The sequence below is a fragment of the Dermatophagoides pteronyssinus genome, unplaced genomic scaffold, assembly GCF_027571235.1.
Source record: "Dermatophagoides pteronyssinus isolate colony J.1.1.1.1 unplaced genomic scaffold, Derpt_VIB-CSIC_2022.12 sq0001, whole genome shotgun sequence".
Taxonomy (NCBI): domain Eukaryota; kingdom Metazoa; phylum Arthropoda; class Arachnida; order Sarcoptiformes; family Pyroglyphidae; genus Dermatophagoides; species Dermatophagoides pteronyssinus.
In genome coordinates, this window is record NW_027461525.1 from 2,007,373 (window position 1) to 2,034,524 (window position 27,152).

Genomic DNA, 27,152 nt, shown 5'->3' on the forward strand with positions numbered 1-27,152 from the left:
TACGCTTCTGATTGTTTGAGGAAAAAATTATACAAATTAATCATCAGTGATGAATGGATCGATGTAAATTTGAATAAAGTTATGATCATAAAGCTTGCATATTCTTTATTTTTCAATTATTTTCAATACAATTTCATGTAATTTTACATTCTTCTTGTTGTGGATTCTGCAACAATGTATCCAAAATGGAACGTGCAAAAAATGCCGATATAGAATTTTTATCCTCTTGATAGAATTCCAGTATAGTTTGTCTCGGATCTTCGCCTTTTTTGTATTGACGTAGCGCTCGTTCGACCAACTAAAAATTTGATGAAATCCATTTGATTAATTTTCAATTCAGATACTATTAATCACTTACTTTATCTAGATCAACTGATCCACCAAAATTGAAATTAAGTTCGGGATTTCTTTCTAGTATTATGTACATAACCATTAATAACTGTGATTGAAATTATAAGATTAGTAAATACGTTTTTTGAATTGAACAATTATCAAGTTACCTCTACCAATATTTGTCGATATTCTGGTGCCGGTACATGTAGGATAAAATTTTCTACTTCAATTATAAAATTTAGATCTTGTGGTGATGTTTGTGAACATAACAAACTGGATAGTTTGTAATTACCAACTGAAACACCATAACGGGTTCGTTTAAGAATTTCCCAAACTTTATCACTGAAATTTGTTGGAAATCGACCCAATGATCCATTGATTTGTCGTTGTTGTATGGGCTTGAGATCTTGATCAGTCAAAACACGTAACAATAATCGACGTAATTCAGTTGGCGATAGTGATTCTAGTTCAGTTTTTCCTACATTAACATATTCCTCTTTAAATGATAGATAAAATCGCATAGCCTGCATCAAACCGGAACCAATTCGTATTTTAAATATTCCATCAAATAGATTCGGTGATGTTGAAATTAGATGACCAACATAAATAATGATTTCCTGTTGTAGAACTGAATCGCATACATTTTCACTTGTTGAATAAATAAGATTATGAGTTTCAGTTGGTGTGCGAGGATAATCGATGAGAACTTCCTTGAATCCAGTTCCAATAGTAATCTGCTTTTGATTAACCAATATGGATGTCATATTTGGCGATATGGAATCGACAAATTTTTTCAATATTGCACTGCAAAATCTGACTACAGACCATAATCGAAATTGTACGGCTCGTCGACAAACATTTTCAATGTTTTCCTTTATGGTCGAACCGAATTCCGGCAATGTATAATGTAGACCTTCACGTTTCAAAAGAATCCATAACAATTGACTTTGACCGAATAATGTTTGGCAGGATTTAAGTGCTTGTATCACTTCCCATATGGGTTTTGATTCATATGTTCGACTATTGAAATCATTCGATTCAGCATAATGTACATTTTCAGAATTATTATCAAATAATTCGAATCCAGATTCATTTTTATGTTCTGGCTGCCTAAACGATTGTAGTTCGGGTAATTTTTCTAATTCTTGTGAAAATTGTGCAGTGAAATCCAAATGTTCGATACTTGATGAACTAATCAGATTCTGTAGACGACCTGTTTTAATCCTTAAACCTGTCGATGTAAGATAACCTTTTTTGAATTCAACAAGTAGATTGAGCATTTCTTTAAAATTAACATCACGTAAATTTTCCTCTCTCAACATTATACAAACGGTTGGTCGTCCACTCATTCGCCAATATTTTCCTATAAAATTTAATTCATTTTTGATATCGTCGATCAAAAGGGCCATATCGTTTGATAGATAGAAATCTGAATTCTCGAAAATCAATGGATAGCATAAAACAGTTCGACCCAGAATTCGATAAAGTTTACTCGTTCCTAACGAGCCAATCGGTCTCGCTGGTCGTCCTTTAAGACCAAGCTTTTCATTTATTCCTAGATATTCATATATTTTGACCAATTGTGATGATGACCATATTTTAACCGGTTCAACCTCTACCGGTGTCTGTGTTTGAATTCCATAAGTGGCCATCATTGCTTTCAATCGAGTTGATTCGGAAATCAATACAACTTGTACGACTAATTCTGCAGCCGTACCATATAGTTTGCCCTGAAACACGGAATTCGGACCATTTTTACGATTACGTTCATAACTGGGTGAATAACGGCGAATAGGATCCAATTCTTTTGTGTCCAAAAATCCACCCATCAAAAGTTGTGCAACAAGTAGTACCGACTGTCCCATTAGATGTAATGATTGAAAAGCACAGTCTTCGGTACTGGAAAATCGGGGTAATGAATTCGGACTGATTCTTTCAGATTCAATATATTCCGGAGGTACGTAAAAATATTGCGGTACAATCGGGTCACCATGATTTGGTTCTCGACGCAATAATTTTTCAAACACTAATTCCTTATATTCGGCCAATTGTGATTCATTATTCTTGAATATAGCATCGATGATCATAAACAAACCGAATATTGGCCATGTACATTCAATATTTTCAAAACGTTTGATTTCATGACACGAATAATTACGATTTTCATTATTAATCGTGATCGATGTTCCATAGCCATCCTTAAGAAATCGTTTGAATCCATATGGTGTTTTTAATAAGTCAACAATTCTAGATTTAGTTGAATTGTATAATACTGAATCATGAGTTGCAAAACAAGGCCAGCTAATCGTCGGTAAAAGACCTATATTTATTTAGTTAAATTATTGAAATCATCTTTGAAATCATAATCAGATCTTACTGGCATCTGTATTCTTTGAAATAGATTCACGTGGTAACAAAGTTTCAAAGGTACGTCGATTTCGTGAATGTGCATCAATGTCCACATGAATGACACTCCATGCAGCTCCTTTCTCGCCAAATAGATTGACACCATTAATCGATTCTAATGCCGATTTAGCCATTCCGATCGAAGATGCATGTACTTCTGGTGTTTCCGGATTAAACAGTGAACCATGTTCCCACATTCCATAATCAGGTGTACGATAAGTTCGTTCAATATAATAGACTAGATTCTGTATGAAATGTACTTCATCCATTGTATAAATGATCTGCAATCCTGAATTGATCACCTGTACCATGAATAAGAGATATAATGAAACAATATCCAATTGAAGATGGCGAACATTTTTGTCATCATTTTCCAATAGTAAACTGGTTGTAAGATTGACTTTTGACGGCAAGGCAACTCGAGGATTTTGATTTGTTTTGAACACTTCCAACTTATCTTTCGAATGTCGCATCCATGAGAATAGGATTCCACGCATACATTTAACAACACTTTGTCCAAGTTCACAGGCCTTTCCATGGCTATCATCAACACGTCGAATATATGCTTGATATAATGACCAAATAGCCATTGAACAGTAGATAGAATCGCGTATTGATGCTTCGATTTCATCATTAGACATTGAAGGGAATAGACCGGTGGTTGGTGATTGATATTGTAGAATCTGCCGTTTTGCCTGACCATAGAATTGATCTAGACCACGAAGACATTCTGCATAACTAGCGAATATACGTAAATTACGACTGGACAATTTTTGTCTTGGATTCTGGCTAACCGAACCAATATCTCCGGTCTGTATGGATTCATCCACTAACATTTTCAATGTTGAATAAATTATCAACAGCTACAAATTTCATGTGTAGAAAGAAAAATCTTCGAATCAGAGTACAAATTGACAATAAGGTGAGAAACTTTCCATGAAAAATAAAAAACCACTGCATTGCATCAAAATAATTCGCTGAGAAGTTTTCAGCAATCTTATTTATTCCTTTGATAATTTTGTATTGCCATTACATGAACACATTTGATGATTGAATCATTTACGAATTGATTCAAGTTAGAATTTTTTTGAAAATTTTATTTACATTTTTTATATTTATTTTCATGAGCCAACCACAAACACTATATTGATATTGATTATCTATTAAATGAAAAAAATTGATAATATCCATGGTGATCAACATCATATGATAGTGAATATTCTTAAATTATTTCAAAAATCCAAATTCATATTTTTATGATTAAATAAAAAAATGCGTATTCACTTGCAGACAACCCAAACATATCGATCCAATTCAATGTTTTGTTATTTCTCTCCCTCTCATTTTTAGGTTTAATGTTTATTGTCCGTTGTTTTGATCTATCAAAATTAATAGAGTTTTTCCTAATACACAAACAATTGCACAATTGAATTGAAAGAAATAGTGGTGGCTATTAGCTTGAATATATGTACTGCTGTATACATTCACAACCATAACACAATATAGAGTATGCTATGTATGTATTCTATTCGAGTGTTGTCGTTTCAAAAAAAAAAAATAAGCCTCACTTTTACTGTCTTTTTCTCTCTCTTTCTCTATCTTTTTTCGGGCTTGGATGGTTAAAAACAAAAATTTCTCCAATACACATTACATTGGAAAGGATTAGTTTTATTTTCTAATTTATAATTTGGTTGAATGAATGTATGGATATTTTGTTTTTTTGATATTATTATTCTCGCCTGGTTTTGCTTCGAGTCGATGCTAATTATCTATGTGTGAATAATTTGTATGTATGTATAAAATGAGAAAATATTCGTATGGTTATTTTGTTCAAATGATGTTGATGATTATTATTTAATCATGTATTGGCATCTTTGATTGCATGATGGAATTTTTTTTTCTTTCAAACATTTTTTTTCTAACCGAATCGATTTTACCATTGCAATCAATGACGAGTGACGACAAATAGCAATAACAACAACAACCACCACCACCATCATGATCCATTGACTAATTTTGAATAATTTTAAAATATCAACAGCTATTCATTCTTGATTTTTTTTTTGTTGTTGAATTGTTTATTTTTACAATTAATCTTACAAAACATTGAATATTCAAACAGATGTGATTTTATAAATAATATCGAACATCAAATTCAATCATTGACATTGATGTAATAAAGATCTTTTTTACTTTTGTTCGAATGTACATCATAAACAAACACAACAACAAAAAAATGCACTGAATATTTATCAGGTATTTAATGAATATATTTCATATTGACATTGATTTTCATTTCATTTATCAGTTTAATTGTAAATGTGTTGTTAAATTTTTTTTTTTGACAGTTGAAAACTATTTCCATATCATAATTGTGAATTATTCGTCTGTAATCTCGTAAATGTAATCAATCAAAATATCAGCTAAAAATTTCATCGACTTATACTGTTTCATGACGAAAAAATATCAAAAATCATCTATATCCGAAGCTTCATATCATTTGATATGGTGTTTATTTTTACTGACAACATTTTTTCTAATTGTAAGCCTATATTTCTGATTTTAATCATAATGAATGAATTTAATTTTTTCAAAGTTAGTTTAATTTTTATCTGGCAACAATCATTTCAGAGGCGATGATGATATGAAGCGTTAACTATCGACATATGTGTTCTGGTTCTTTGTTTCCAATAACCAGTGTGTGCCTTTTATGATTCAGCTAATTCGTCTCCAAATTTTTTCAAGTTTACTTGATTTTTTTTCGAGCGTCAAGCAGAAAGAAGCTTCCTTTTTGCCTTATATTAATCATCTTTATAGAATTTGCTCGAATTTTTGGAACATTTTCCATTATCACCTCATAATGATCATATTGATTGTATAGGCAGAAAAAACGAATTCAATTAATCAACAAAAATAATATTAATAGCGAGGAAGAAAAAAACGCTCATTTAATTACCCGAAATTTTTTTTATTATGATGAGTTTTCATAAACGTAAAAAGAAACAACAACTGAACACATCGATTATTGGATCAGATGACATAATTACGAATATAACAGGCAGCAGTTGTAACAATAACAATAATAACAACAAAACAAAAACGATCTCGTTACCAATAGCATCGGAATTTGTTGTCATTGATACATCATTATCCGGCATTTATAATCATTCCAATGTTAATCAGGATATTAATAACAAATTGAATGGTGATGATAAACAAACGGCAACTAATTCATCAACACCTCCTTCATCGCAGCCACTAACATTCACTGATAGTGAAATGATTCTCATTAATAAAATATCCATTTGTGATAATATTGTCAAAGATGTTGATAATAAACGAATCGAACCAAAAAAAGAATCTACCAATATGATTGGTAATAATCAAAAGGATTCCATGTTGACCAGTGTTCCTGATGATCATCTTAATTCAATGACAACTGCAAACACGCCATCAACTAATGCTAAATTATCTTCAGCCAAACGAAAACTCTTAATACTAACCCGTTTGTTTAGGCCTTGGCGATGGAAAAGAAAACCTAATAAAGGTAAGTGGCTATCTATCGAATTTGATCAATCTTTATACAAAAACGTGTCATTTTTTGGAAAACTCTAGCTGCTTCTGTAGCAACCAATGAAGAGACAAACAAATCGATCGGAGAAATTCGTGCCGATTGTCAAAGCAATCAATCGAGTCAAATGATGTTGATACCATTAACTTCAATGAGCTATTTGAAAGGTGCCGTTGCAACACCATTAGCTGCTTTAGCAAAAAATCCAGAGCATAATCAACAGCTAATGTCGATTATTAATCGACGGCAACAACAACAAGCCATTGCCAATGAAAAATCATCCGATTCAACAGATTCCTCAAAGATATACAACAGCAACAACAACAGTCCAAATAATAATAAATTTCAAACTCTCGAATCGACACAACCAAATAGTAATGTAAACAATTCAAAAACAAATGAAATGATTAAAATTGATGGATTCAAAATAGAAAAAGGTTTGCTTTTGCTAGTTTCTTTCAAGAGTTTGATACATTTTATTCGTCTATTTATCTTAGTAATTACTTCGACGTTGCCAACAAAATCAACTATAATGATACCGACATCGTCTACAACTATTTGCATACCTGCAACATCTTCATCATCATCGATCAAATGCAATATGATCGAATCATCGGCTGCCAATCATCAAAAATCTAAGAACTATCTTATTCATTGCAATTCGAGCAGCAATAACAATTGTCATAATAGTCATAATAATCAGATTCATCCAATCGAATCAATATCTCCGGTGACCATATCAAGTATTCATTTTGAGGATGATGTAGGCCCGATACCTCCACCCCGAATGTTTAGTGATTCAATCGTATCAGCATTACATACAGCCGAATCAATGTCGAATGGTCCCGAATGTGAAACAAAAGCAATTGAAAATGGTGTTAATAATAAGACTATCGGTGATGTCAACTTTGATCAAGATACATTCAATATTCAACAGAATCAAATGGATTTTATTCATAACAACTATAGCGACGGTTTGATTGAATCTTTTTTAAATTATATAATGAATATGGATTCACTCGATGATGGTACGTGTAAACAGAATCCAGCTGATGATGACAAAGATGAATTTGACTTTGATGAATGGAATTCTCCATTAGTCGAAGAAGTTCCGGTTAAACAGCCACAATTTACGGCCATTCCAAAGAAAAGTGCTCTAAAAAAACCAAAAGATTTTGCCGCCGCAAATGGCCAAACTGCCAATAATAATAATTATAATGATAATAATGATGACAATGTAAATGCAAGCAAACCTATAGTCAATACAACAAAAACAATTACGGCAACGACACCCACTGAAACTACGAATAAAAATAATCACAAGAGCTCTACTTTTACTACAAACATACCAAATGGGTAAGAAAATTGTTTATTATTATTATATTTCGTTTGATCAAGTTGATTCGATTCATTAATAACCATTTTTCTTGTTTCTTATATTTTTATTAATTCTTGTTCAAACAAACAAAAAAAACACATACAAATATAAGCTCCGTATTGTCTAAGATTCGTCAATTCGACTTGAACGCCAATTCATTCAATGAAACAGCTAAATTGCATGTAGCCAAAATACAAATAATGCCCTCAATAACGTTGACGAATTCTGAAATGAAATCAGTTAATATAAGTACGACCAATGTTAATGGCGATGATTCTGTTTCATCGGACGTCAATTTAAAAGACTATTATGGGGATGATGAAAAAGGTATTTATTCATATTAAATTCGTTTTTTATTCAATTTTTTTTTATTTTGTACATTTTTTTTGTGGTCTTGATTCAGGCAAAATTGCGGCCAAACTAGCCCGTAAAGAATCACTTCAATTGAAATTGTCACAACGTCCTGATAAGCAGGAACTTATTGATAAGAATATTATACAAACAATGAGTGATAATGAAAAACAAGATTCACGTGAAGCAATCGGAACCAAATTGAATCGACGATTAAGTTTAAGGCCAACCCCTGAAGAATTGGAGCAACGTAATATACTCAAACAACAATCACCGGATGAAATCTGGAAAGAAAAAGAAAATAAGAAACAGACACTAATAAGAAAGGTATGCCTTTTATTTATTTTTTTTAATTGTTGAAATCTCATTTTCAATAATCAACAACAGTTGAGTTTTCGACCAACAATCGATGAATTGAAAGAACGTAAAATTATTAGATTTAATGATTATGTGGAAGTTACACAAGCAAACGATTATGATCGTCGTGCCGATAAACCTTGGACCAGATTGACTCCCAAAGATAAGGTGAGATGAGCAAATAAGTTTTTTTGGTCATATAATTCATTTTTTTCAAATAGGCTGCTATTCGTAAAGAACTGAATGAATTTAAAAGCTCTGAAATGGAAGTTCACGAAGATAGTCGTCACATGACCAGGTATTTTTTTGTTGTTGATGAATTTTTGTTCCATTTTTTCAATCAAATTGTTTTTTTCAGGTTTCATCGATCATGATTTGTTCATTTGGAACAATTAAAATTGATTTTGAAAAAATTTGACTGATTGACTGGAAAATCCATAATCATAGACAACAATTACTGTGATGTTTCTCGATATATTTTATTTTATTTTATTTTTTGCTTATATCATTCATTCATTATTGTTTTTTTCCAATTATTGGACCGATCATTTTATTATTGAAATACGGTGTGCCATGACACACACATACACATCTCATCATCATCTCATTTTCTGATCATCAAAATGATATTCGAATATTTTTTCAAAATCATCACCGGACATTTTAGCATACATTCCATTTTTTAAAAAATGTGCAGGCTATATAGAATTTTTTTCATAATTTAACGAAAGCTTTTGTATAATCAAACAATTTTTCTAATTTTATAGCGAATCGTTGATTTAACGAATTAAAAAAAAACGAAAATGTTTTCATCAAATAAATTGATAATTTTTATTGTACAGTAAATGATTTATGATAAACACTTTTATCACCTATATTGTATATTTGAATATTTAATTGTTTGACTTGTTGGCCGTCATTAACATTGTCAGAAACTTCGTTCAATTTACAACGAAGCATTTGGCAGAATTTTTTTGGATTGTAAAAATTCCATTGTTTTTTATCGAGTCGATCGATTATAAGAATGATATGAGTACAGATACATTGTGCAAATAGTGAGTCATTTATTTGATCAACAAGATCGGGAAACAATAGTTCTGGATGACATATGATAATGAGTAATTTAAGTTTTTTATTGACCACCATTTGCGTTTGCAAATGAACATTTAAACATTCAATCATCATAAAATCATCGATTGGTTGAAATAATTTTACTTGTTTTGATTGAAATTTAGGAAATAATTTAAAATATTCATCAAAATCGATGATAAATTTTCCGTCGAGTATTATGGCATTTGGCCAATCTTCATTATCATCATCAGAATTTTGTTCACTTTCAATGGACTGTTTGATCAAATAATACAGGTATGCTTTCAACGCTATTAAATCACTAGTTCCAGAATCGATTATTGTTAATTTTTTTTCATCTGCAATTGTTTCAGTATCCGGTGATGATCCAACATTGATTATTCTGCATAACAATGATTGACAAGATTCGAAATTGGAATTCATGTTCGGAGATGAATAAATTGTGATGAATAATTCACGTTGAATGATGTGTAAATACTTACAGTGTATGATCACAGCAATGAGAAAACATATGCCGAAAAAAATCACGTTTTTTCATTTACTCGTGTTAAAACGATTGAATTGGCATTGAATTTTCAATATATTTTTTAATATTACAAAGATAAAAAACATGTCATTTGATTTGCCCGGTAGCAATGAATCTGGTGGTGGTGGTGGTGTCGATCGTGAACTTAAAGAATTTTTACTAATGGAACAAAAGAAAGCTCAATTCCAACAACAAGTAAGTTGATGCCAAAAGTTTGATTTTATGTTTTGGATTTCGTCATCGTCTAATTTGTTTTACTTTTCATTATTTAGGTAAATCGCTTAAATGATATTTGCTGGGATAAATGTGTGACCGATAAACCTGGATCAAAATTAGATTCACGCACAGAAAATTGCCTGAAAAATTGCGTCAATCGTTTCATTGATGCTTCATTAACTGTAGCTCAACGTTTTTCTGGCTTGATCCAAAAACAACAATAATCAATGCTTGTTTTTTAATTTCAATTGTAGAATAATAAATATAATACTTTGTTTAAAAAATGATGTTCATTTTCTTATTCGCCAATAAATTTCGGATAGATATTTTCAGTTTTTGGAAATCAGCTATTGATTACCATTGAAAATCTATCCATCTATTGGTTTTTAATCGATTCTTTATTATCTTATGAGGAATCAATCTGTTGATGATAATGGTCATAATTGAAAAAATATTTAATTTTTTCATACAGGAAATTAGAGGTTCATTTCTGCTAACGCCATCTATTATAATTTAGATGTTTACACAAGGTAGACATTTTCGAAATTATCTTATCTGCAATGCAGTTGTTGTATGATGTCAAAAACTATTTGTCATAACAATAAGATGTCTTTGTATTCTGTTACATATCATTAGATATGATCAATAAGTGATGATGATCGCTTTTGTGTTGTGTTAATCGGAGATTGCAAATGAATTCAATTTCTTATTTGTGTTTTTCTGATTATAAATAATTCATTTCATATTCGCTAACAATATAAACAGTTATTTTTCAACAAAAAAAAATTTGTGTCAATCTTTACAATTGAAAATGTGTTTCAATACCTAATGATGTTTGTTGTTGTAAATTGCTAAGAGAAAATGATAAAATTCCATACTAAGCAACCAATATTAGAATCGCAATTAGAGATAGACTTCTAAGATTTGATTGTAATGATTATTTCAATCATAGTCATATGTTTGCAATCTCGATGATTCAATAGTCTTATTTATTTGACATTCATCATCATCATCGTTTGTTTAAATTTATGACCTGATTCATTAATCAACAAATGAGATGGCCTACAAATCATTTTCATCGGTCTTGATTTTCACTATGATTATCATCAATGATCTTGTTTCTATATTAGTGTTGACACAGAATATTGATACCACATATCCGATTGTATTCGAACGTCCAAAATCCTCATCATCTTCTTCATTATTTGGCCATTCCGTATTGATGCATAATTCTGAACAATATGGTCCAATGTAATACTTTTTCATAATTGCATTACATCTAATTCAGTTTCAATTTTTGATATGTAGGATTATTATCGGAGCACCAAATGCAACAGTAAATCAACGAAATTCTAGCAATAATACCGGTATCATATATCATTGTGATTGGTCAAGTTCAACAACCGATTGTACCATGATTGATCTTGTCAATCAAATGAGTTTCTGTATGAGATTTTTGTTTGTTGTTGATTTAATTAATTGAATTCCTACTTTGATGGTTCTTTTTAGACGAAAACAATTTATTCACCAACAAAATGCATCTTGGCTGGAATCTAATATCACGTTCAAAAACGAACGAATTTCTGACCTGTGCATTTTCATGGACATTTAAAACTTCAGCTATAAATCGTCAAAATAGAATAGAAACATGGATGGTGCCAAATGGGGCTTGTTTTTTACTTCCTGATTATTTCAAAGATGATGATTATTCTAGAAGAAAACCTATATTGATATTGCCAATGTCAAAAGATAGACCATTCAAAGAAACCGGGGATTATCTTCATGCATATGCTATGGCTGGATTTTCCGCTACTATTTCGACCGTATGTATTCGCATTAAATTTTATGAAATTCTTTTTGTAAACTTTCAAATAATAGGATCAAGACAGCATTTTTCTGGGTGCCCCCGGATATGATGATTGGCGTGGAGCAGTTGCCAAAATTAATCTAAATGATTTTCCTGATACAATTAAAATTGATGACGGTAAAGTTAAACTTGATTCATTGGAATCACTAGAAAGAGGTGAGTGTTAAACCTTGAAAATTTTCACTTACTAATCCTTGCTGGAAATTATAATCTTAGATGTTTATCTTGGCTATTCAATTACATCCGGTAATTATTTCCAGGGTGATCAAGAGATAATTGCTCTGGGTATACCAAGAAACAATTTAACGGGTTCCGTTATTTTGATTACAAGACTTTTTGGTCAACCGATAACTATTCTCGATGGCCAACAAATGTATGAATATTTTGGCCATTCATTACTGACTATCGATGCTAATCAAGATGGCTTTGATGATCTACTAGTTGCTGCTCCGATGTATTCATCATGGCGAAATAATCTTTATGACGAAGGTCGTGTATTTTTTTATCAAAGTAACCGAGTTCAGGTAATTTATTCATTGAAATGTTTTATATAATCATGAACAATGATCGTCATGTTAGGGATTCAAAGAGCCTAAAATTTTATCTGGGGATTCTAAACCGATGGCTCGATTTGGTACTGCAATGGCAAATTTGGGCGATACCAATATGGATGGATTTCCTGACGTAGCTATCGGAGCACCGTACGAAGACGATTATCGAGGATCCGTTTACATTTATCGTGGTTCTCCACAAGGAATACTTGAAAAATATGTTCAAAAAATTTCAGCTGCCAAACATTTATCATCTTTAAACTTGAATGGATTCGGTTACAGTTTTTCTTCTAATGTCGATATTGATGATAATGAATACAATGATCTACTAATAGGATCATATTTATCAGAAAAAGCAATTCTGCTTCGGTGAGTCACTTTTAAAATTTTTATTCAAAAAGTTCTGAATTTCAATTGTTTTCAAGCACTCGACCAATTATATCGATTCAAGCATCAATACATTTGAATGATGATTATGTTGATTTGCAACAACCATGTGAATATGACAATGGCCAAATCCTAAACTATAATGCTTCGTGTGTTCGAATCAAATTTTGTTTTTACATCACATCAAAGTACGAAAATCATCCAATCGATTCCGCACTGCAATGTTCATTACAATTGGATCCTATTTTCAATCGAGCATTCATTCTTCGATCAATATCAGGTCGATCAGAATATCTTTCAACGAATAAAATCGATCAAAGTTTCACTTTAATACCTCCTGAAAAAAAGTATTGCTCCGATTATTACATTGTCTATTTTAAATCATTCGATAAACTTGACAATCTTGTTGATTCGGTCGTTTTTCAATTGAATTATTCGCTTGAATCCGAAGTGAACGAACATTCACCATTGGATAAACAAATTTTTCATATACCGATTCTGGAAAATGAACAAATTTCCAATATTTCGACCGATCTTTACTTCAAAATGTGCAACAAAACTGCTCGCGATTGTTTATCAAATTTTAGATTAGAACCATTATTCATTTATGATGATGATGTAAGACTAAATTTTGCTAATAATTCATTCCAACAATTTTTAGAAGGCAAATATTATAATATCACATTGTTCACAAAAGTAATTAACATCGGTGAACCAGCGTTCAATGCTCACTTAATTTTACAGACCAATGCCAACATTTCTTTAATAAGAATTGATAAAAAATGCAACGAAATGAAAACATCTGCATCAAAAATTACAGAAAATCAAAACCAAACTTATTCATGTAAATTAAACAGTCCATTGACCCAAGATGATTTCATCTTTATTACATTCAAATCATTCGAAGTTAAAGATTCTGAACTAATTTGGTTCAAACTGAACACCATTGCATCAAACCATATTGATTCTACAAGTCTTCATAATTATCAAATAACCTTTCAAACAATTAAAAATGCTTCTTTTGATGTACAAATGTAAGTTGTTTGAAAAATGTTTTGATAAATTCAATTTCTAATTACTATTTATAACAAATAGTTTGCGTCCTGATCCCATCAAAACATATCGAAAATTTGCAAGTTCTGATACAAAATTCATTTTTTTGAATTCATTATTGAGCTTTGACCGACACGGACCTAGCAAAATTGAATCAATTGAAATGAATTTCATCTATCCTGAAAGTTATAATGAAAACAAATTAATTTACGATTTAAACATTGATCTGGTATTTATTAATCTACTCTAATCCTTTAATCTAATTTCAATTCAAATAGATTTCTATTCCATGGGAATGTGATAAACCAGTTAAAATCAGTACGAATGGCACTGATCGACCTGTTTTCAATTCTACCACCAAATCAATGCATTTGGTGAGTTAATTTTTTTTCATTAACTATTCTGTTAATTAATTACTTGGTTCCGCGATAGAATTGTGCCAACAACCGAATTATTTGCAGCATGATTCGTTGTCGTTTTGGTTCATGGCCGAAAACTTTGCCAAAAATCTATGTTACAATGTCTGGTCGTATGGATATCGGAAACATTAATAAAAAAAATAAGCGCTTGTCCTTATCAAATATAACTGTTGATATTAATTTTGAAGCCAAAATAAATGATAAATTCATTAAAAACAAGGATAACGAAATGAATAAATCGACAAGTCAGATACGTTTCCATTTACAACGAATAGAACCAAAATCTACAACAATAATTCCTTATATTGTAGCTAGCATCATAGGCGGTTTGATTTTATTATTGGTAATTGGCTTGTGTCTTTTCTGGGTAAATATTATCATCGAAATTGTTTTCAATTTTTTGATTATTCTATTTTATAGCTTGGATTTTTTCGAAGAAATATAGCTTCGGCCGAACGTGCTCAGCGAATCGATTCAAGAGAAATAATTGATTGAATAATTGATCAATTATCATCATCGAATCGAATCGATCACCACAATTATTGTTATGCAATTCTTTTTGTTTTGTTTTAAAATTATTTTCATCATCTACTAACCAAAGAAATGAATGTGACAGCTTTTATTGTAATTACTTATTTTATTATGATTTAATAGTTTTACATCAATTATTTGTTATACACATATTACATTTATTTATTTCCAGAATTGTCAATTTTACGTTCGAATGCCAATTCAATCATCTTTAGAAGTTTTTCATAATTTTCTGAATTTCGATTATTTACCGATTGTAACATTTCATTAACGAGTTGTATGACTTTTTGATCTCGGTCAAAGTAATCAGAAAATAAACCCATCCAATTATTTTTGAATTTTCGCAATGAATCTATTAATGTAGCACTTTTTGGCGAATAATTGCCCAAAATTGATTGCCATAAATCCTCGCCAAACGTTTCTTTGGATTTTGCAATAATAAATTCAGCTAGACGACTTTCGAGAGCGTATTTCGAATCCAATTCTTTGCTAGGATTAGTATCCATAGGACTTGGCGGTGGCGAGTCCATTTTTGTTGATAAATTTGTGAGATATTTTTTTAATGGCAATTGTTTTGTGTTGTTTAAAGATGATGAGTGATTATTAGTTCGAAAACGTTTTGAGGATGAGCGACAACTTGTGGCGGAAATGTCCGTTTCAACACTATCGGACTCGGCAGTTAAATTGGCCATTACACTGCTGTTGCTAATTTGGACGGTTTCATCAGGTGATTTGTATTTTTGCATCAATTCTTTTAAGCTATAACAATCTATTCGATGAACAAGGGCCTTATTTTGCAAATTTTTATCATTCGTAATTAATGAAATCAACAAATGTTGCTTATCTATGTTAAGTGTAGGCAGAAATTTTTGCGGATTTTCTATAAATTGAAGGCACAATCGATGAATTAGATCATCATTATTGCTAAGAATATCTTTTGTATCTTTATCTTGGATAAACTTTTTCAGACAAATTATTCGAGATTTGTCTCCCAATTTCAGCTGTTCATTAATGAATTTTATGGCATTTTGAACTTTTTTCACCAGGTATTTGTCTCGATCCAATTTCAAACCATCCAATTCTTGTATCACAGTCCATGGTATAATAATTTTATAAATTTGTACATTGTTTATATTAGATTTGATTATCAATTTTTTTAAAATGTTTAAATCTTCAACTAAAACATTGGTATCGATAACAAGTATTAAATAATAATTATGATCACCGTCTAGTGTCTTGAGTCGTGATAAATGGCGTTTCGCTTTTAAAACTTTGCGATCGGATACTTTTTTCTTTGTCAAATCGACCGAAAGATGAGATGAAGATGATTGTAGATTTGATGGAATTCTATCTTTTTGCTCAGAATTCGTTTCTGCTTGCCTTTTTATGTTTGTTTTTTGAGCCTGTACAGGACAAAGCTCATCAACATCCATTGATTCGATTTCAATCGCAGCACCAGACATTTTTTGAGCAAGAAAAAATAATTTATTCGAATAATCAATGATTGAATAATTTCAAAAATAAAAAATTAATTTAAACAAATTACATCTTAAACAATTGGCAAATTTTTTTTCAAAACATTTGTTTTCAGTTCGAATAGATGCAATTGTGTTTGATATTTAGGTTAAAATAGGCACATTTTTATTCTCGTTGAATTTTTTGGTCCAGGATTGGGTAAAGTTTATTATTAATTGTGATTATTATTATGGCAACATTTAAAAAAACTGAAAATCAGCTCAGACAAAAATTTCCCGAAGATGAGAGAACTGATAAGAATGAAAAAAGAAAAAGGGCAGTAGAAAGTGATGATGACGAAGACAACGATGAAGATGATGATGATGACGATGAAGAAAAACCAATCAATAAATTCGCTAATGATGGAAGCTTTTTGGAAATGTTTAAAAAGATGCAACAACAAAAAGAGCAAAGCTTGCCGATTATCTCTTCTGCTTCAACATCATCAACGGATGTCAATTCTAATGAGGATGATAACATTAAATCGGGGACAATCGAGGTTTGATTCGTATTCCGATCCTATATTTTTTTAGGAATTTTCATTTGGCATGCTGTTGTTGTTTTTTCCATATAGAAAACAAAACGAAAACCAAAAATATTGAAAGTGGGAATCATTGAGAAGACAAAAAAATCGACAACAAAGACTGGTCGTCGACACGATGATGATTCGGGCGAGCATGAAGATTCTGCATGGAGCCGTTATATGAATGAAGTTCGAGCTTATAAAGAAAAATATGGTGATGATGAAGATAAGAATCGACCATTGGTAAAATGATTTGAAAAATGTGAATAAATTTTTGTGTTGAAGCCCATTCGATTGTTTGCCATAGAAATTCATCTATCTGGTCATTATCATTCCATTGTTTTTTGTTTGTCTATTCATATTCGTGTATAAGATTCAGATAGTTTCATGTTATTTTTACCCAATTTTTGACCCACTATCATTATCATTATCATTTATAATCAATCAAAGTATTTGAAAATCATTTTGAATAGATAAAAATATTATTAGTTAAAACACCTAAAAATCGAAAAATAAAATGTAATGAATTAATGAAAAGTTGTGGACAATGATCGACCGTTCGGTTGTTGTTGTTGAACTGTTGCCGGAGCAGACATGATCGAAACATATTGTTGTGATTGTTGCTGCGAATTAAACTGTTGCGGCTGTTGATGAGTAAATGGATTATAAGATTGAAGATGATGATGGTTTAATTGTATGGATGCAGTCGATGCAGGCACAGCTGCGAATGGTAATGATTGCTGCTGGACATTGTTTGTATTGACCACAACTGTTGGAGCGGTGGATCGATATATTTGTTGTTGTGCTGGATATTCAGATTCTCTGTTATTGTTCGTTGTATCATTCTGAACGGTAGGCTGATTATGCCATTGAATTTGATTTGTTGAAGATGCAATTGATGGATGTTGCTGCTGTTGATTAGCAAGAATATTCGAAGATTGTGATGATCGTGTAATGATGTTGGTATTGACAGCAACATAATTGCTCATTTGTCCAACATCTTGTCCACTGTTGGTCGTCGGATAAGAAATTATCGACTGGCCACTTGGTGTAACTGATGTCGCGCCAAACGAAAGTTGTGGAGTCGCTATGACATCATTTGTCGCAGCTAATGCCGTCGTCGCAAATTGCTGCTGTTGATGACTATCTTCAAATGCTTGCCGATGTTCTTGTGTGTTGACATGATTCTTCAGTGTGGAACTAACGGCACCTAAATAACGATCGCAAATTCGGCAATAAACACGACCAGCATCGATGCCCGTAGTAGTAACATCATAGAAAGGACATAATTTTTGAAGTTTTTTCACTAATTTTTTAGCAGATTCGATCCGATCTTCAATACAGCGAAAAACGGCTGTGTTTGATGATGATAGTTTCGAATAATGATGATTATTATCCGAACGCTGATGATGATGACTGGATTTGCTTGAATCATGATGATAACTTGCATATGATCGATGATGTCGACTATGGCGATGCAAGTATTTTCGGGATGAGGATTCTAGATTATGACATGATGTACTACGATGTTCATTGTGATATTTACGAGTTGGAGATATTGATCGCTGTCCACTAGTATTACAAGATAATGTTCGGATCGAATCTGGTGATGGTAATGATGATGGTGTTGTTGGTGTCGATGACAATGATTCATTATATATCATAGCAGCATCTTCCTTATTATCATCTTGTTGTTCATTTTCAAGTGGATTGTTCATGAAATGTTTATCTATGTAATTTTTCAAAGTAGGTTTTGCTGCAGCTTCACACGGATTGAAATCAAACGACGTTGATTTTGGTGAAGTTATTGATGATGATGAGGATGAGCCGGAATTGTTACTACTCGGAATATTGCTTTTATTATTCATTTTGGCAAGCGTTTTTCTTCGTTTCGACCGATCAGATCCTCCATTTATATATTTATGATTGACTAGATGATTATCGTTTTCAACATCGGACTCAACAAGTGTAACCAGTTCATCATCGTCATCGTCATCATCATCATCATCGTCATCCTCATAATCATGAAACTTGATCAAATGATGGTTGGTTGTCGTTATCGTTTTATGATGGGTGGTTGTTAATGTGTTGTTTGTATTGTTTTTTTTCATTGTTCGCGTGTTGAACATCTTGGATAACGATGATGATGATGATGATATCATTCGTGCCCAAGTCGATGAAGATGAATAACAGCTAATTTTAAGACCCTTTTAAATTCAAAATACAATATATATTGATTTTTATGTACAGAAAGAAATCTCTTATTAACTTACATCAATTCGTTTTCTTTGTTTGAGTTCATGATCTGGTTTGGTGAAATATTCTAATGCTTTGATATGATGTTGTTCCACTTGTTCGTGCGAAAATCCCGACAATAATCGTAATATTCGTGCGCACCGATAATGTAATGTACCAGCATGTTTATATTTATGAATGGCATCGTAATTACGGATGGCCGATTCGAGACATTCAATCGTTGCCTTAATGGTTTGATCATCTGCATTATTCATTTCATTTTGGTCAGTTGGATCCATCAATAAAATGGCTGCTCGTTCGAATGCTTTGGCAGCACCAATATAATTGCCATGTTGATTACATTTACGGCCCAATTGCTGATATAGATAAATGGACTTTTCTCGAGTTGAGGTTTTCTGGTTGACACTATCAAATTTTGTTATATGATTTATTGAATTAATGATTAATCGATTAATGTTATACATACAAATTAATGATTTCATTAAGCTGTTGTTTATTCGGATCATCGAACGGTATTTGTTCCAATTTAACTGTTGATTGTTCCCATTTGTAAAGTTTTTCATTACAAGCAGCTAAATTTTTCAACATTTCAATTACTTCAGGTATTGGTAAGGAACAAAGACGTTCATCATCTTCGAAATCTACAGATGGCTGTTGATTATTATTTGATTGATGATCAACCTTATTATTTGTTCCTGTTTCGTTTCTTGGTACCATTAGCCATGATTGATTTATCGATTTTTCCGATTCATTTATATTGGTTGATTCTGTAGATAGTTGTAGTTGTTGTTGATGCTCATTTTCAATTTCCATAATGTTATCGTCAATAAATGGCCCTAGCTTTGTTAAGATGAAATCACATTGTAACTAGATTATATCAACTTGATGTTTAGGTACAGTCGTCCCTCGTACAACGCGGTACTTGAACAACGCGGTTTCGATAGAACGCGGTTCTAGAATTGCGAAATTATACAGTTTTCCCTCGTACAACACGGTCAGGGTTTCGATACAACGCGGTTTTGAAAAATCGAATTCGCAAAATAATTAAATTAAAAAAATTATGTTCTATGGCTTGGTCTCGATATAACACGGTACAAATTTCCATATTTCTACTATTTGTAGGTCTCGTACAACACGGTTTCGATACTACGCGGAACACGGTTTCGATACTACACGAGCCATTTCTTCTATTTTACATGCATTTCGTACAACGCGGTTTCGATACTACGCGGAACGACAAAACCGCGTTGTACGAGGGACGACTGTACAAAGTTCTAATCTTATCTAACAGATAAACTTCTTGATTGAATTTGATTGTTCCGTTCATTCTGACTAAAGAATTCTATTTCTATAGAAAAGAAAACCATTTAATACTATTGCAACAAAAATGATCCTTTGAATAAGGAATGAGAATAAAGATCATTGATCACATGAAAACGTCAAACCTCAAAGTCCTCTTCGACAAAAGCAAAGCCAAGCGAAAAAATTAGCTTTATCAAGAACCAAAAAAAAAAAAAGATATAATGATTATTATCTGCAGTTATTAAGCTCATGATGATAATGATGATGCTCATCATGGAAACTAGCAACAAACCGACAAAATCGAGATTATTTCGGTTTGGCGTAGTAAGCAAAAAAAAACAATAATTTCTAACAATTATGTACAGTGGATTTTTCATAACATTAAATCGACTTTTGGCGGTAACTTTTTCAATTATTTCTGAAAAATTATAATAATTCTAGTTGGATCAGTGACGACAAACTACATTAAGAAATCTTAAACGAAAATTTTTATAGTTACATTTAATCGATGGATTAAATCAAGATTCAGATTATTACTATGATTAATGATGAAAATTTTCGTTGGGAATCACAGGAAAACAAGTCAATTTGCGAAAGAGAACGTTACTGATTATTTTAAAAAATTCAATGCGATGATGTAACAAGTACCATTATGAAAAAAATTGAAGAAAAATAATAAAAAACCGGAGAAAAAAATTTGTCGATCCATCAAACAAACAACCGAACAATGTTCTTGCATTGAGTGATTATCCTTGTTTCTAGTTGTCTTGATCATCATCATCGTCATAATTTTAATTGCAGCAGTCATCATCATCATCATCATCATCATTATCATCATCATCATCATCGTAATCAATTCTATCTTTTTAGCTATTAAGCTAATACTGATACATTGCGCTAATCATCATCATCATTGATGGTACTTTTTTGTCAATTTAATGATAATTTTCTCAGTATTTTAATATCAAACTTGTATACGATAGCTTGTCATTTTCAGTAATTGCGATATATGATGGGAATGAAAGACAATTTTTCAATGAACTACTTCGTTTATGTATTTAGATATTTTGATTTGGGTCCATTTTGATTCTCTCAAAATAATAAATCTTGAATGTAGTTTTACTCAGCCGATTGGTGTGACTATTGTTATCAGTGAGATAAGATAATTTTATGATATGATTAGACAATAAGCATCAACAAATGTTAGCCGGAACATACATCGACTGATTATGTCTATCGCGCCAAGGTTAAGTCATTCTAAATCGTTTTTAAATCATTTTAACATTTTCTGATGTTTATTTATTCAGCTGATTCAACCAATATGGTAATAATGGCTTTGATGATTAAGCTTTCATTAAATTAAAATCGAAATGTTCTCGAAGTAATCCATTTTAAAGACCATCGATTTTGTTATCGATATATTCGTCCTTTACTTTCTGGTCTCGTGATTGAAGCATGGATTGAATTATCGATCCCAAGTTTTGTTTTGAACTTTTCTCACTAAGAAAAGCAAGAATTTGAAGAATGAGAGCTGTTATACAACGAGTTAAATCTGCGTCAGTTACTGGTATGTTTTAAATAGAATTGTAATCATCTAAATTATTTGACTTATGTCTTTTAGTGGATGGAAATTTGATCTCGAAAATTGGTCCAGGATTATGTGTCCTCATAGGAATATCTCGTGACGACAAAGAAACCGATTCGGATTGGATGTATGTCAATCTCAAATCAATCTAATCGTTTGTTATTAAAATGTTTTTTATGTAGTGTGAATAAGATTCTGAAACTTTGTCTATTCGACAATATTGAATCCGGACGCCGATGGTCTTCCAATGTTGTTGACCGTCAGCTCGAAATACTTTGTGTATCACAATTTACTTTATATGCAACGATGAAAGGAAACAAGCTGGATTTTCATCAATCAATGGAATCATCAACATCACGCATCGTATATGAATGTTTATTAGATAAAATGCGCCGTTCATATGATGCATCAAAAATTCACGATGGTTTATTTGGTGCTTTGATGGCGGTTGATATTGTCAACGATGGGCCAGTGACGATCAATATTGAATCACCTCAGAGGCCTGCTGAGAAGCAAAAAGTTATCATGGAAATTAAAGATGAAAACGAATGATTTTTATTATGTTTTAAATTGTCATATATTAAATAATGAAACGAAATTGCAAAGAATATTATCATATAAATATTAAAAAATAAAAAAGTCGATATCAAACAATTATATACTAATTTGCATTTTACTTGAATCCCAATAATTTTTCAATGTAAATTTTTGTTTCTTGTTGCATTTTCACAATCGAATCTTTAAGAAATCGATTTCTTGATTTGAGACTTTTTTCTTCCAGCATTAGTTTATTATAATTTTCCTTTTGCTTTCGTCTAAGTTTAAGAGCGGCCAACCTATTTCTTTCGCGTCGATCACGTAAAAATTGTTGACGATTATTGAAACTTTTGGTCGATTTTTTTTCTTTATTAGAAGCATTTTTGCGTTTTGAATGCTTGACATCTGTGAACTCGGAATTGGCATACGTTGGGTTTTCATATAAATCTAAATGATGATATCAATTAGAAATTTAAAATGAGCGAGAATGAAATCAGCTTACCGTAAGTAGTTTGATTATCAGAACCAAAAAATGAATCGGTATCATAATCAAATTTCGAAGATTTTGTATCAATTGTGCAAACAGAAGTAGGTCTGTGATTAATCGGTAAATGTCCTATTGGATTCATAACTTTATCATTATTACGATTCGAACTTGAGAAAAAAATTTCCATTCGACGCTTATATTCAAGGTCATGATCAGAATAATAGAGTTCACTGAGCTTGGTAAATGGAGTGTCGTAATCGTTTTGGTCATTTTCATTAAAATTTTTCATGGTCATTGATTTATTGGTTTGACTTTGAGAAAAACTAAATTCTTCGATGCGATTGATATGTGCATCGGAAATGGTTGATTCTTGACTTAGAGTTTTTTCTTTTTGTTGGCTTATCACAAATGATTGAATAGGCTTATTGGAATTTATTTCACGAATCATTTTGATCATTTCTTGTGAGGACACATTTTTTGTCTGTGATGATACAGTAGATGATTCATCTAATTCTTGGTAAAGTTCTTGAGAATTTTTTTCGGCAAATTTAGCAGCCTCATCAAAGGTTTGTTGAGATGATTGATTTATTATTAAATCGAGAAATTCAGGTGTACCCATTATTGTTTGTTTTTGTTGCCTAATTAAACGAATAGATAAATATAAATGAATAATTATTACGAGTGTAAATACTTTTGTTATTCAAAACTTGACAAAAACTTCAGCATACTCAAATCAGTCAATTTCGAAATGGTAAGAGAAAAAAACTTTTGATACGAAAATGAAACCATTTGTGTGAAACATTTAACGAACCTACCTAAAATTGATTAAATCAAATTGAAAAATTTTCAATCACAAAAAATATAGTTATTGAAAAAATGATGAAATGTCCTAAAATCGAATTATAACTTGTCGTAAAAAATGTTGAGCTGTTGGATCAGTGCGAAAAAAAATACCCCTTCCATTGAATTCTTTGCATTACAACACTTGTTAGCACACACGATTCACAGACGTTCAACAAACATGAAGCACACGCTTTAACAATTTTCATCTTTAACAAGGCGGAGCTTGTTGTTAGCATTTAAAAATTTAAAAAAAATTGGTAATTTAAACATTGATCCACTAAATTAACTCTGTTAGGTCACTTGGGTAGTTTGTTTCACGAATGTAAGAATTTTTCCGTTTTTTAAATATAAAATTCAAATTTATTTTTCAAATTTTTATCATTATTTTGCATTTTTAAAAAATGAAATTCTTCTAATTGTTTGTTTTAACAATAGATTCGGAAGGTATTTGACAGACTGGACATTTACGTGAATTACTTGTTGTACGCCAAGTTTGTATACAATTCCAACAGAATATGTGGCTACAATTTTCCAAACGTCCAAAACTTCGTACTATCTGGTGACTTGTACTTGGATTATCACAATCGGGAATTCGACCAATTATTTCAAAACAAATTGAACATGTACGATTATTTTCGAAATCTTCGATACATTGTTTAACATGTTCTGAGCGTTTTAATTCACAAAATGGATGTAATGAATAACGTTTGCAAATATCACAAAGTTCGCCATGAATCAGTTGACAATTGTAATTTTCTTGCTCATTACATCTTCCATTCTGTTCATACTGAGGGCATATTGAAGTTGAAACTAGTTCATCATAAATTTCGTCATTAAGTTCATTGTTTTCTATACATTGGATTGATTGATTGATTTCATTAATCGTATGATTACTTAACTTTTGTGTCAGTTTGTCGAATAAACAATTGATTTCATGTTGTAGCCTTAAATTTTCATTAAACGGATGTAGAGCGTATTGTTGACATTCCACACAAAAATCTCCATGAACATAATGACAATTTTGTTCGATTTGTTGTTCGCAAAATCCATTCTGAACATAAGTTTCGCACAGACATCCGTTTTTTAATGATTCATAATCGACTTCATCGACATTCGACATATCAAAGTTTTTGTTTTGTTTTTTTTATTAGATGCAAAGTTTTACATTTCTATCACTTTTAATCTGATGGCGATTATTTGCGTTGTAAATCATCTCTCAACAATTTTTCAGATCATTTTAGAATTAGAATTATAAATTTTATTTTAAATTATCTGTTAATGTTGTATTTATGAGTGATTTTACATTTATTGTCAACAGAAAAAAAGAGATAAAGAAATAAATTTTGTTATCGCTATGAAACCATATGTTTGAGTACTTATTTGAGGTGGTAAGAAAATCTATAAATCCACCCTAAACTGATATCACTCAAATACACAAATAGACAATTCGATTATCAACAATTGGTAAGCAATGGTAATAAATTCGATAACCACTGCTATAAAGTTATGGTCGGATGATAAACAAGGTTCAAAAACATTAGGATAATGAATCCATCTGCATATATGAATGTATAATCTTCGTTTATTTGTTTGACTAACAAAGTGTTGATATAGAGAAAAATTTACAATGGTGTTTCTGTGGCCACAAACATATCGATGATGGAAAATGAGACTCATTCAATTACTAGATTTAAAAACAGATTCTGAAGGTACGCGACAGATTGGACAATCGTATGAACTACTTTTCGTGCGCCAAGTTTGTATACAAGTCCAGCAAAAAATATGACAGCAGTTTTTCAATCGACCAAAACTTCGCTCATTCTGTTGAAATTTGATTTCATCACCACAATCGGATGTTGATGTTGGACCAATCATTTCAAAACAAATCGAACAAGTTCGTTTCATTTCAAATTCTTCGATACATTGCTGGAGATGTTTTTCACGTTCGAGTTCATTAAATGGATGTAATGAATATTGTTTGCATATTTCACATAGATCACCATGAACCAAATTACAGTTTTGTCTCTCTTGCCCATTACAACGGCCATATCGTTCATAACGTGGACAAATCAAACCTGAAATCAATTTTTCATAGATTCCATCGGGATCAATGTTTTCAGGACAATTTTCGATATCAATCTTTTGATCGTGCATTTTTTTTGTCATACATTCGATTTCATGTTGCTGTCGTAGATCCACATTGAACGGATGTAAAGCGTAATGTTGGCATTCATTGCAAAAATCTCCGTGTGCGGAAAAACAATCCTGTTTGATTTGTTGCATACAGAATCCATCACGAAAATAAGTGTTGCACAGATTTCTCGAACTCAATGATTCATAATGTTTGACTGCATCGAAATCTGACAGCATTGATGTTTTTTTGGCCATTATACAATAAAAATATTCAGAACATTTCCATCCACCCAAATCAAACGGTGGTTCTTGAATTCGTCCATCTATAATTTGTGGTATACGCCATTCATCCCTTCTGATCATATATTGTATATTGACGGCGCCAGGAAAAATAGAAAATAACTTTGAAACTAACCTGTCAATGAAATCAAGTTACATGAAAAAGAATATAATTTCGAAAATTCAAACTTGTACATACAAAGTTCCATCGGTTTCCAATGGTACAAATACTGGTAATTTGCCTAAACATTCACAGATAGCAATACGATGATCATGGCCACCAGCGATTTTTGATTTTTGATTCATTTTGATCGCTTATAATTAAAATGAAAATGAAAGATGAACTCAAATTTCATAACACAAGAATCTCAAATGACAACACAGCAGAACACGGAAGTCACTATTTCGACTTGAATGGACTATGAAATTTTTTTTCAATTATCATTTTATGGGCAATGATTTATAGATTCTCTGTGACTACAGAATTCTAATAATATGGAATGAATATAATGATATTTTGTTTGTAGATAATGAAAGCATTTCGTCTTTATATCGACCGTTAGGATTTTTGATACAAATTTTTGTGTTTCTGTTTGTTTGAATCCATTTGCTCGTGCGATCAAAATCCGAATACACGTACTTTTTGTATGGATCATG

General features: G+C 31.4%; 11 protein-coding genes across 16 annotated transcripts; 5 read left to right on the forward strand and 6 right to left on the reverse strand.

Annotated features, from left to right (window-relative positions):
* Positions 1-79: 79 nt before the first annotated feature.
* LOC113793156 (putative phosphorylase b kinase regulatory subunit beta) lies at positions 80-3,804 on the reverse strand. The gene is made up of 4 exons (XM_027343140.2): positions 2,711-3,804; positions 501-2,653; positions 359-439; positions 80-298 (listed from the first exon to the last, which is right to left on the reverse strand). Exons 1-4 carry the CDS (start codon positions 3,573-3,575, stop codon positions 134-136), a joined length of 3,264 nt encoding a protein of 1,087 aa, XP_027198941.2. The 5' UTR covers positions 3,576-3,804; the 3' UTR covers positions 80-133.
* Positions 3,805-4,358: 554 nt separating this feature from the next.
* LOC113793157 (uncharacterized) lies at positions 4,359-9,242 on the forward strand. Its single transcript, XM_075825115.1, has 10 exons — positions 4,359-4,995; positions 5,088-5,281; positions 5,336-6,286; positions 6,355-6,747; positions 6,808-7,666; positions 7,801-8,015; positions 8,092-8,366; positions 8,427-8,564; positions 8,618-8,694; positions 8,755-9,242. The coding sequence occupies exons 3-10, from the start codon at positions 5,713-5,715 to the stop codon at positions 8,768-8,770; spliced, it is 2,547 nt and encodes an 848-aa protein (XP_075681230.1). The 5' UTR covers positions 4,359-4,995; positions 5,088-5,281; positions 5,336-5,712; the 3' UTR covers positions 8,771-9,242.
* A 744-nt stretch (positions 9,243-9,986) lies between these two features.
* On the forward strand, positions 9,987-10,511 carry Tim8 (translocase of inner membrane 8). The gene is made up of 2 exons (XM_027343153.2): positions 9,987-10,206; positions 10,284-10,511. Exons 1-2 carry the CDS (start codon positions 10,096-10,098, stop codon positions 10,449-10,451), a joined length of 279 nt encoding a protein of 92 aa, XP_027198954.1. The 5' UTR covers positions 9,987-10,095; the 3' UTR covers positions 10,452-10,511.
* A 420-nt stretch (positions 10,512-10,931) lies between these two features.
* LOC113793533 (integrin alpha-9-like) lies at positions 10,932-15,066 on the forward strand. Its single transcript, XM_027343581.2, has 11 exons — positions 10,932-11,478; positions 11,536-11,672; positions 11,737-12,050; positions 12,106-12,250; positions 12,311-12,618; positions 12,674-13,014; positions 13,071-14,066; positions 14,128-14,314; positions 14,364-14,459; positions 14,518-14,871; positions 14,925-15,066. Exons 1-11 carry the CDS (start codon positions 11,285-11,287, stop codon positions 14,997-14,999), a joined length of 3,147 nt encoding a protein of 1,048 aa, XP_027199382.2. The 5' UTR covers positions 10,932-11,284; the 3' UTR covers positions 15,000-15,066.
* Positions 15,067-15,079: 13 nt separating this feature from the next.
* On the reverse strand, positions 15,080-16,632 carry Swt1 (Swt1 RNA endoribonuclease). The gene has a single exon (XM_027343431.2). It carries the CDS (start codon positions 16,496-16,498, stop codon positions 15,194-15,196), a length of 1,305 nt encoding a protein of 434 aa, XP_027199232.1. The 5' UTR covers positions 16,499-16,632; the 3' UTR covers positions 15,080-15,193.
* A 108-nt stretch (positions 16,633-16,740) lies between these two features.
* On the forward strand, positions 16,741-17,362 carry LOC113793403 (telomerase RNA component interacting RNase-like). Its single transcript, XM_027343436.2, has 2 exons — positions 16,741-17,049; positions 17,125-17,362. The coding sequence occupies exons 1-2, from the start codon at positions 16,741-16,743 to the stop codon at positions 17,323-17,325; spliced, it is 510 nt and encodes a 169-aa protein (XP_027199237.1). The 3' UTR covers positions 17,326-17,362.
* A 171-nt stretch (positions 17,363-17,533) lies between these two features.
* On the reverse strand, positions 17,534-21,979 carry LOC113793396 (uncharacterized). Of its 5 annotated transcripts, none has more exons than XM_027343428.2 (4): positions 21,850-21,979; positions 19,796-20,169; positions 19,347-19,734; positions 17,534-19,280 (listed from the first exon to the last, which is right to left on the reverse strand). In XM_027343428.2, exons 2-4 carry the CDS (start codon positions 20,140-20,142, stop codon positions 17,601-17,603), a joined length of 2,415 nt encoding a protein of 804 aa, XP_027199229.1. In that variant the 5' UTR covers positions 20,143-20,169; positions 21,850-21,979; the 3' UTR covers positions 17,534-17,600. The 5 variants fall into 5 exon arrangements, with proteins under 5 accessions (XP_027199229.1, XP_075681238.1, XP_027199228.1 ...); XM_075825123.1 differs by lacking the exon at positions 21,850-21,979 and adding an exon at positions 21,280-21,561; XM_027343427.2 differs by lacking the exon at positions 21,850-21,979 and adding an exon at positions 21,131-21,561 and having other exon boundaries at positions 19,796-20,165.
* Positions 21,980-22,056: 77 nt separating this feature from the next.
* On the forward strand, positions 22,057-22,873 carry Dtd (D-aminoacyl-tRNA deacylase). The gene is made up of 3 exons (XM_027343437.2): positions 22,057-22,198; positions 22,253-22,343; positions 22,399-22,873. Exons 1-3 carry the CDS (start codon positions 22,156-22,158, stop codon positions 22,766-22,768), a joined length of 504 nt encoding a protein of 167 aa, XP_027199238.1. The 5' UTR covers positions 22,057-22,155; the 3' UTR covers positions 22,769-22,873.
* On the reverse strand, positions 22,749-24,275 carry LOC113793532 (uncharacterized). 2 transcript variants are annotated; one of them, XM_075825156.1, is made up of 3 exons: positions 24,056-24,275; positions 23,256-23,878; positions 22,749-23,200 (listed from the first exon to the last, which is right to left on the reverse strand). In XM_075825156.1, exons 2-3 carry the CDS (start codon positions 23,857-23,859, stop codon positions 22,890-22,892), a joined length of 915 nt encoding a protein of 304 aa, XP_075681271.1. In that variant the 5' UTR covers positions 23,860-23,878; positions 24,056-24,275; the 3' UTR covers positions 22,749-22,889. The 2 variants fall into 2 exon arrangements, with proteins under 2 accessions (XP_075681271.1, XP_075681274.1); XM_075825159.1 differs by lacking the exon at positions 24,056-24,275 and adding an exon at positions 23,932-24,045.
* Positions 24,276-24,374: 99 nt separating this feature from the next.
* Positions 24,375-25,503, reverse strand: LOC113793401 (putative E3 ubiquitin-protein ligase makorin-1). Its single transcript, XM_027343434.2, has one exon. It carries the CDS (start codon positions 25,201-25,203, stop codon positions 24,496-24,498), a length of 708 nt encoding a protein of 235 aa, XP_027199235.2. The 5' UTR covers positions 25,204-25,503; the 3' UTR covers positions 24,375-24,495.
* A 142-nt stretch (positions 25,504-25,645) lies between these two features.
* On the reverse strand, positions 25,646-27,136 carry LOC113793399 (uncharacterized). Its single transcript, XM_027343432.2, has 2 exons — positions 26,695-27,136; positions 25,646-26,631 (listed from the first exon to the last, which is right to left on the reverse strand). Exons 1-2 carry the CDS (start codon positions 26,799-26,801, stop codon positions 25,761-25,763), a joined length of 978 nt encoding a protein of 325 aa, XP_027199233.2. The 5' UTR covers positions 26,802-27,136; the 3' UTR covers positions 25,646-25,760.
* Between the last annotated feature and the right edge of the window lie 16 nt (positions 27,137-27,152).

Excerpts from the sequence above, each read along its gene's own strand:
- LOC113793156 (XM_027343140.2), bottom strand. The coding sequence starts at position 3,575 with ATGTTAGTGGATGAATCCATACAGACCGGAGATATTGGTTCGGTTAGC. Across the intron at positions 2,654-2,710 it reads TTCAAAGAATACAGATGCCA|GTCTTTTACCGACGATTAGC; the intron begins GTAAGATCTGAT and ends AAATAAATATAG. Across the intron at positions 440-500 it reads ATCGACAAATATTGGTAGAG|TTATTAATGGTTATGTACAT; the intron begins GTAACTTGATAA and ends TTTCAATCACAG.
- LOC113793157 (XM_075825115.1), top strand. The coding sequence starts at position 5,713 with ATGATGAGTTTTCATAAACGTAAAAAGAAACAACAACTGAACACATCG. Across the intron at positions 6,287-6,354 it reads GAAAAGAAAACCTAATAAAG|CTGCTTCTGTAGCAACCAAT; the intron begins GTAAGTGGCTAT and ends GGAAAACTCTAG. Across the intron at positions 8,565-8,617 it reads GATTGACTCCCAAAGATAAG|GCTGCTATTCGTAAAGAACT; the intron begins GTGAGATGAGCA and ends TTTTTCAAATAG.
- Tim8 (XM_027343153.2), top strand. The coding sequence starts at position 10,096 with ATGTCATTTGATTTGCCCGGTAGCAATGAATCTGGTGGTGGTGGTGGT. Across the intron at positions 10,207-10,283 it reads AAGCTCAATTCCAACAACAA|GTAAATCGCTTAAATGATAT; the intron begins GTAAGTTGATGC and ends TTCATTATTTAG.
- LOC113793533 (XM_027343581.2), top strand. The coding sequence starts at position 11,285 with ATGGCCTACAAATCATTTTCATCGGTCTTGATTTTCACTATGATTATC. Across the intron at positions 11,673-11,736 it reads TGTCAATCAAATGAGTTTCT|ACGAAAACAATTTATTCACC; the intron begins GTATGAGATTTT and ends GGTTCTTTTTAG. Across the intron at positions 14,872-14,924 it reads TTGGCTTGTGTCTTTTCTGG|CTTGGATTTTTTCGAAGAAA; the intron begins GTAAATATTATC and ends TCTATTTTATAG.
- Swt1 (XM_027343431.2), bottom strand. The coding sequence starts at position 16,498 with ATGTCTGGTGCTGCGATTGAAATCGAATCAATGGATGTTGATGAGCTT.
- LOC113793403 (XM_027343436.2), top strand. The coding sequence starts at position 16,741 with ATGGCAACATTTAAAAAAACTGAAAATCAGCTCAGACAAAAATTTCCC. Across the intron at positions 17,050-17,124 it reads TTAAATCGGGGACAATCGAG|AAAACAAAACGAAAACCAAA; the intron begins GTTTGATTCGTA and ends TTTTCCATATAG.
- LOC113793396 (XM_075825123.1), bottom strand. Across the intron at positions 19,735-19,795 it reads CTTAATGAAATCATTAATTT|TGTCAACCAGAAAACCTCAA; the intron begins GTATGTATAACA and ends AAAATTTGATAG. Across the intron at positions 19,281-19,346 it reads AACAAAGAAAACGAATTGAT|GGTCTTAAAATTAGCTGTTA; the intron begins GTAAGTTAATAA and ends TGAATTTAAAAG.
- Dtd (XM_027343437.2), top strand. The coding sequence starts at position 22,156 with ATGAGAGCTGTTATACAACGAGTTAAATCTGCGTCAGTTACTG. Across the intron at positions 22,199-22,252 it reads TAAATCTGCGTCAGTTACTG|TGGATGGAAATTTGATCTCG; the intron begins GTATGTTTTAAA and ends TATGTCTTTTAG. Across the intron at positions 22,344-22,398 it reads GAAACCGATTCGGATTGGAT|TGTGAATAAGATTCTGAAAC; the intron begins GTATGTCAATCT and ends TTTTTTATGTAG.
- LOC113793532 (XM_075825156.1), bottom strand. The coding sequence starts at position 23,859 with ATGGGTACACCTGAATTTCTCGATTTAATAATAAATCAATCATCTCAA. Across the intron at positions 23,201-23,255 it reads TGATAATCAAACTACTTACG|ATTTATATGAAAACCCAACG; the intron begins GTAAGCTGATTT and ends ATCATCATTTAG.
- LOC113793401 (XM_027343434.2), bottom strand. The coding sequence starts at position 25,203 with ATGTCGAATGTCGATGAAGTCGATTATGAATCATTAAAAAACGGATGT.
- LOC113793399 (XM_027343432.2), bottom strand. The coding sequence starts at position 26,801 with ATGAATCAAAAATCAAAAATCGCTGGTGGCCATGATCATCGTATTGCT. Across the intron at positions 26,632-26,694 it reads TTGGAAACCGATGGAACTTT|GTTAGTTTCAAAGTTATTTT; the intron begins GTATGTACAAGT and ends TTTCATTGACAG.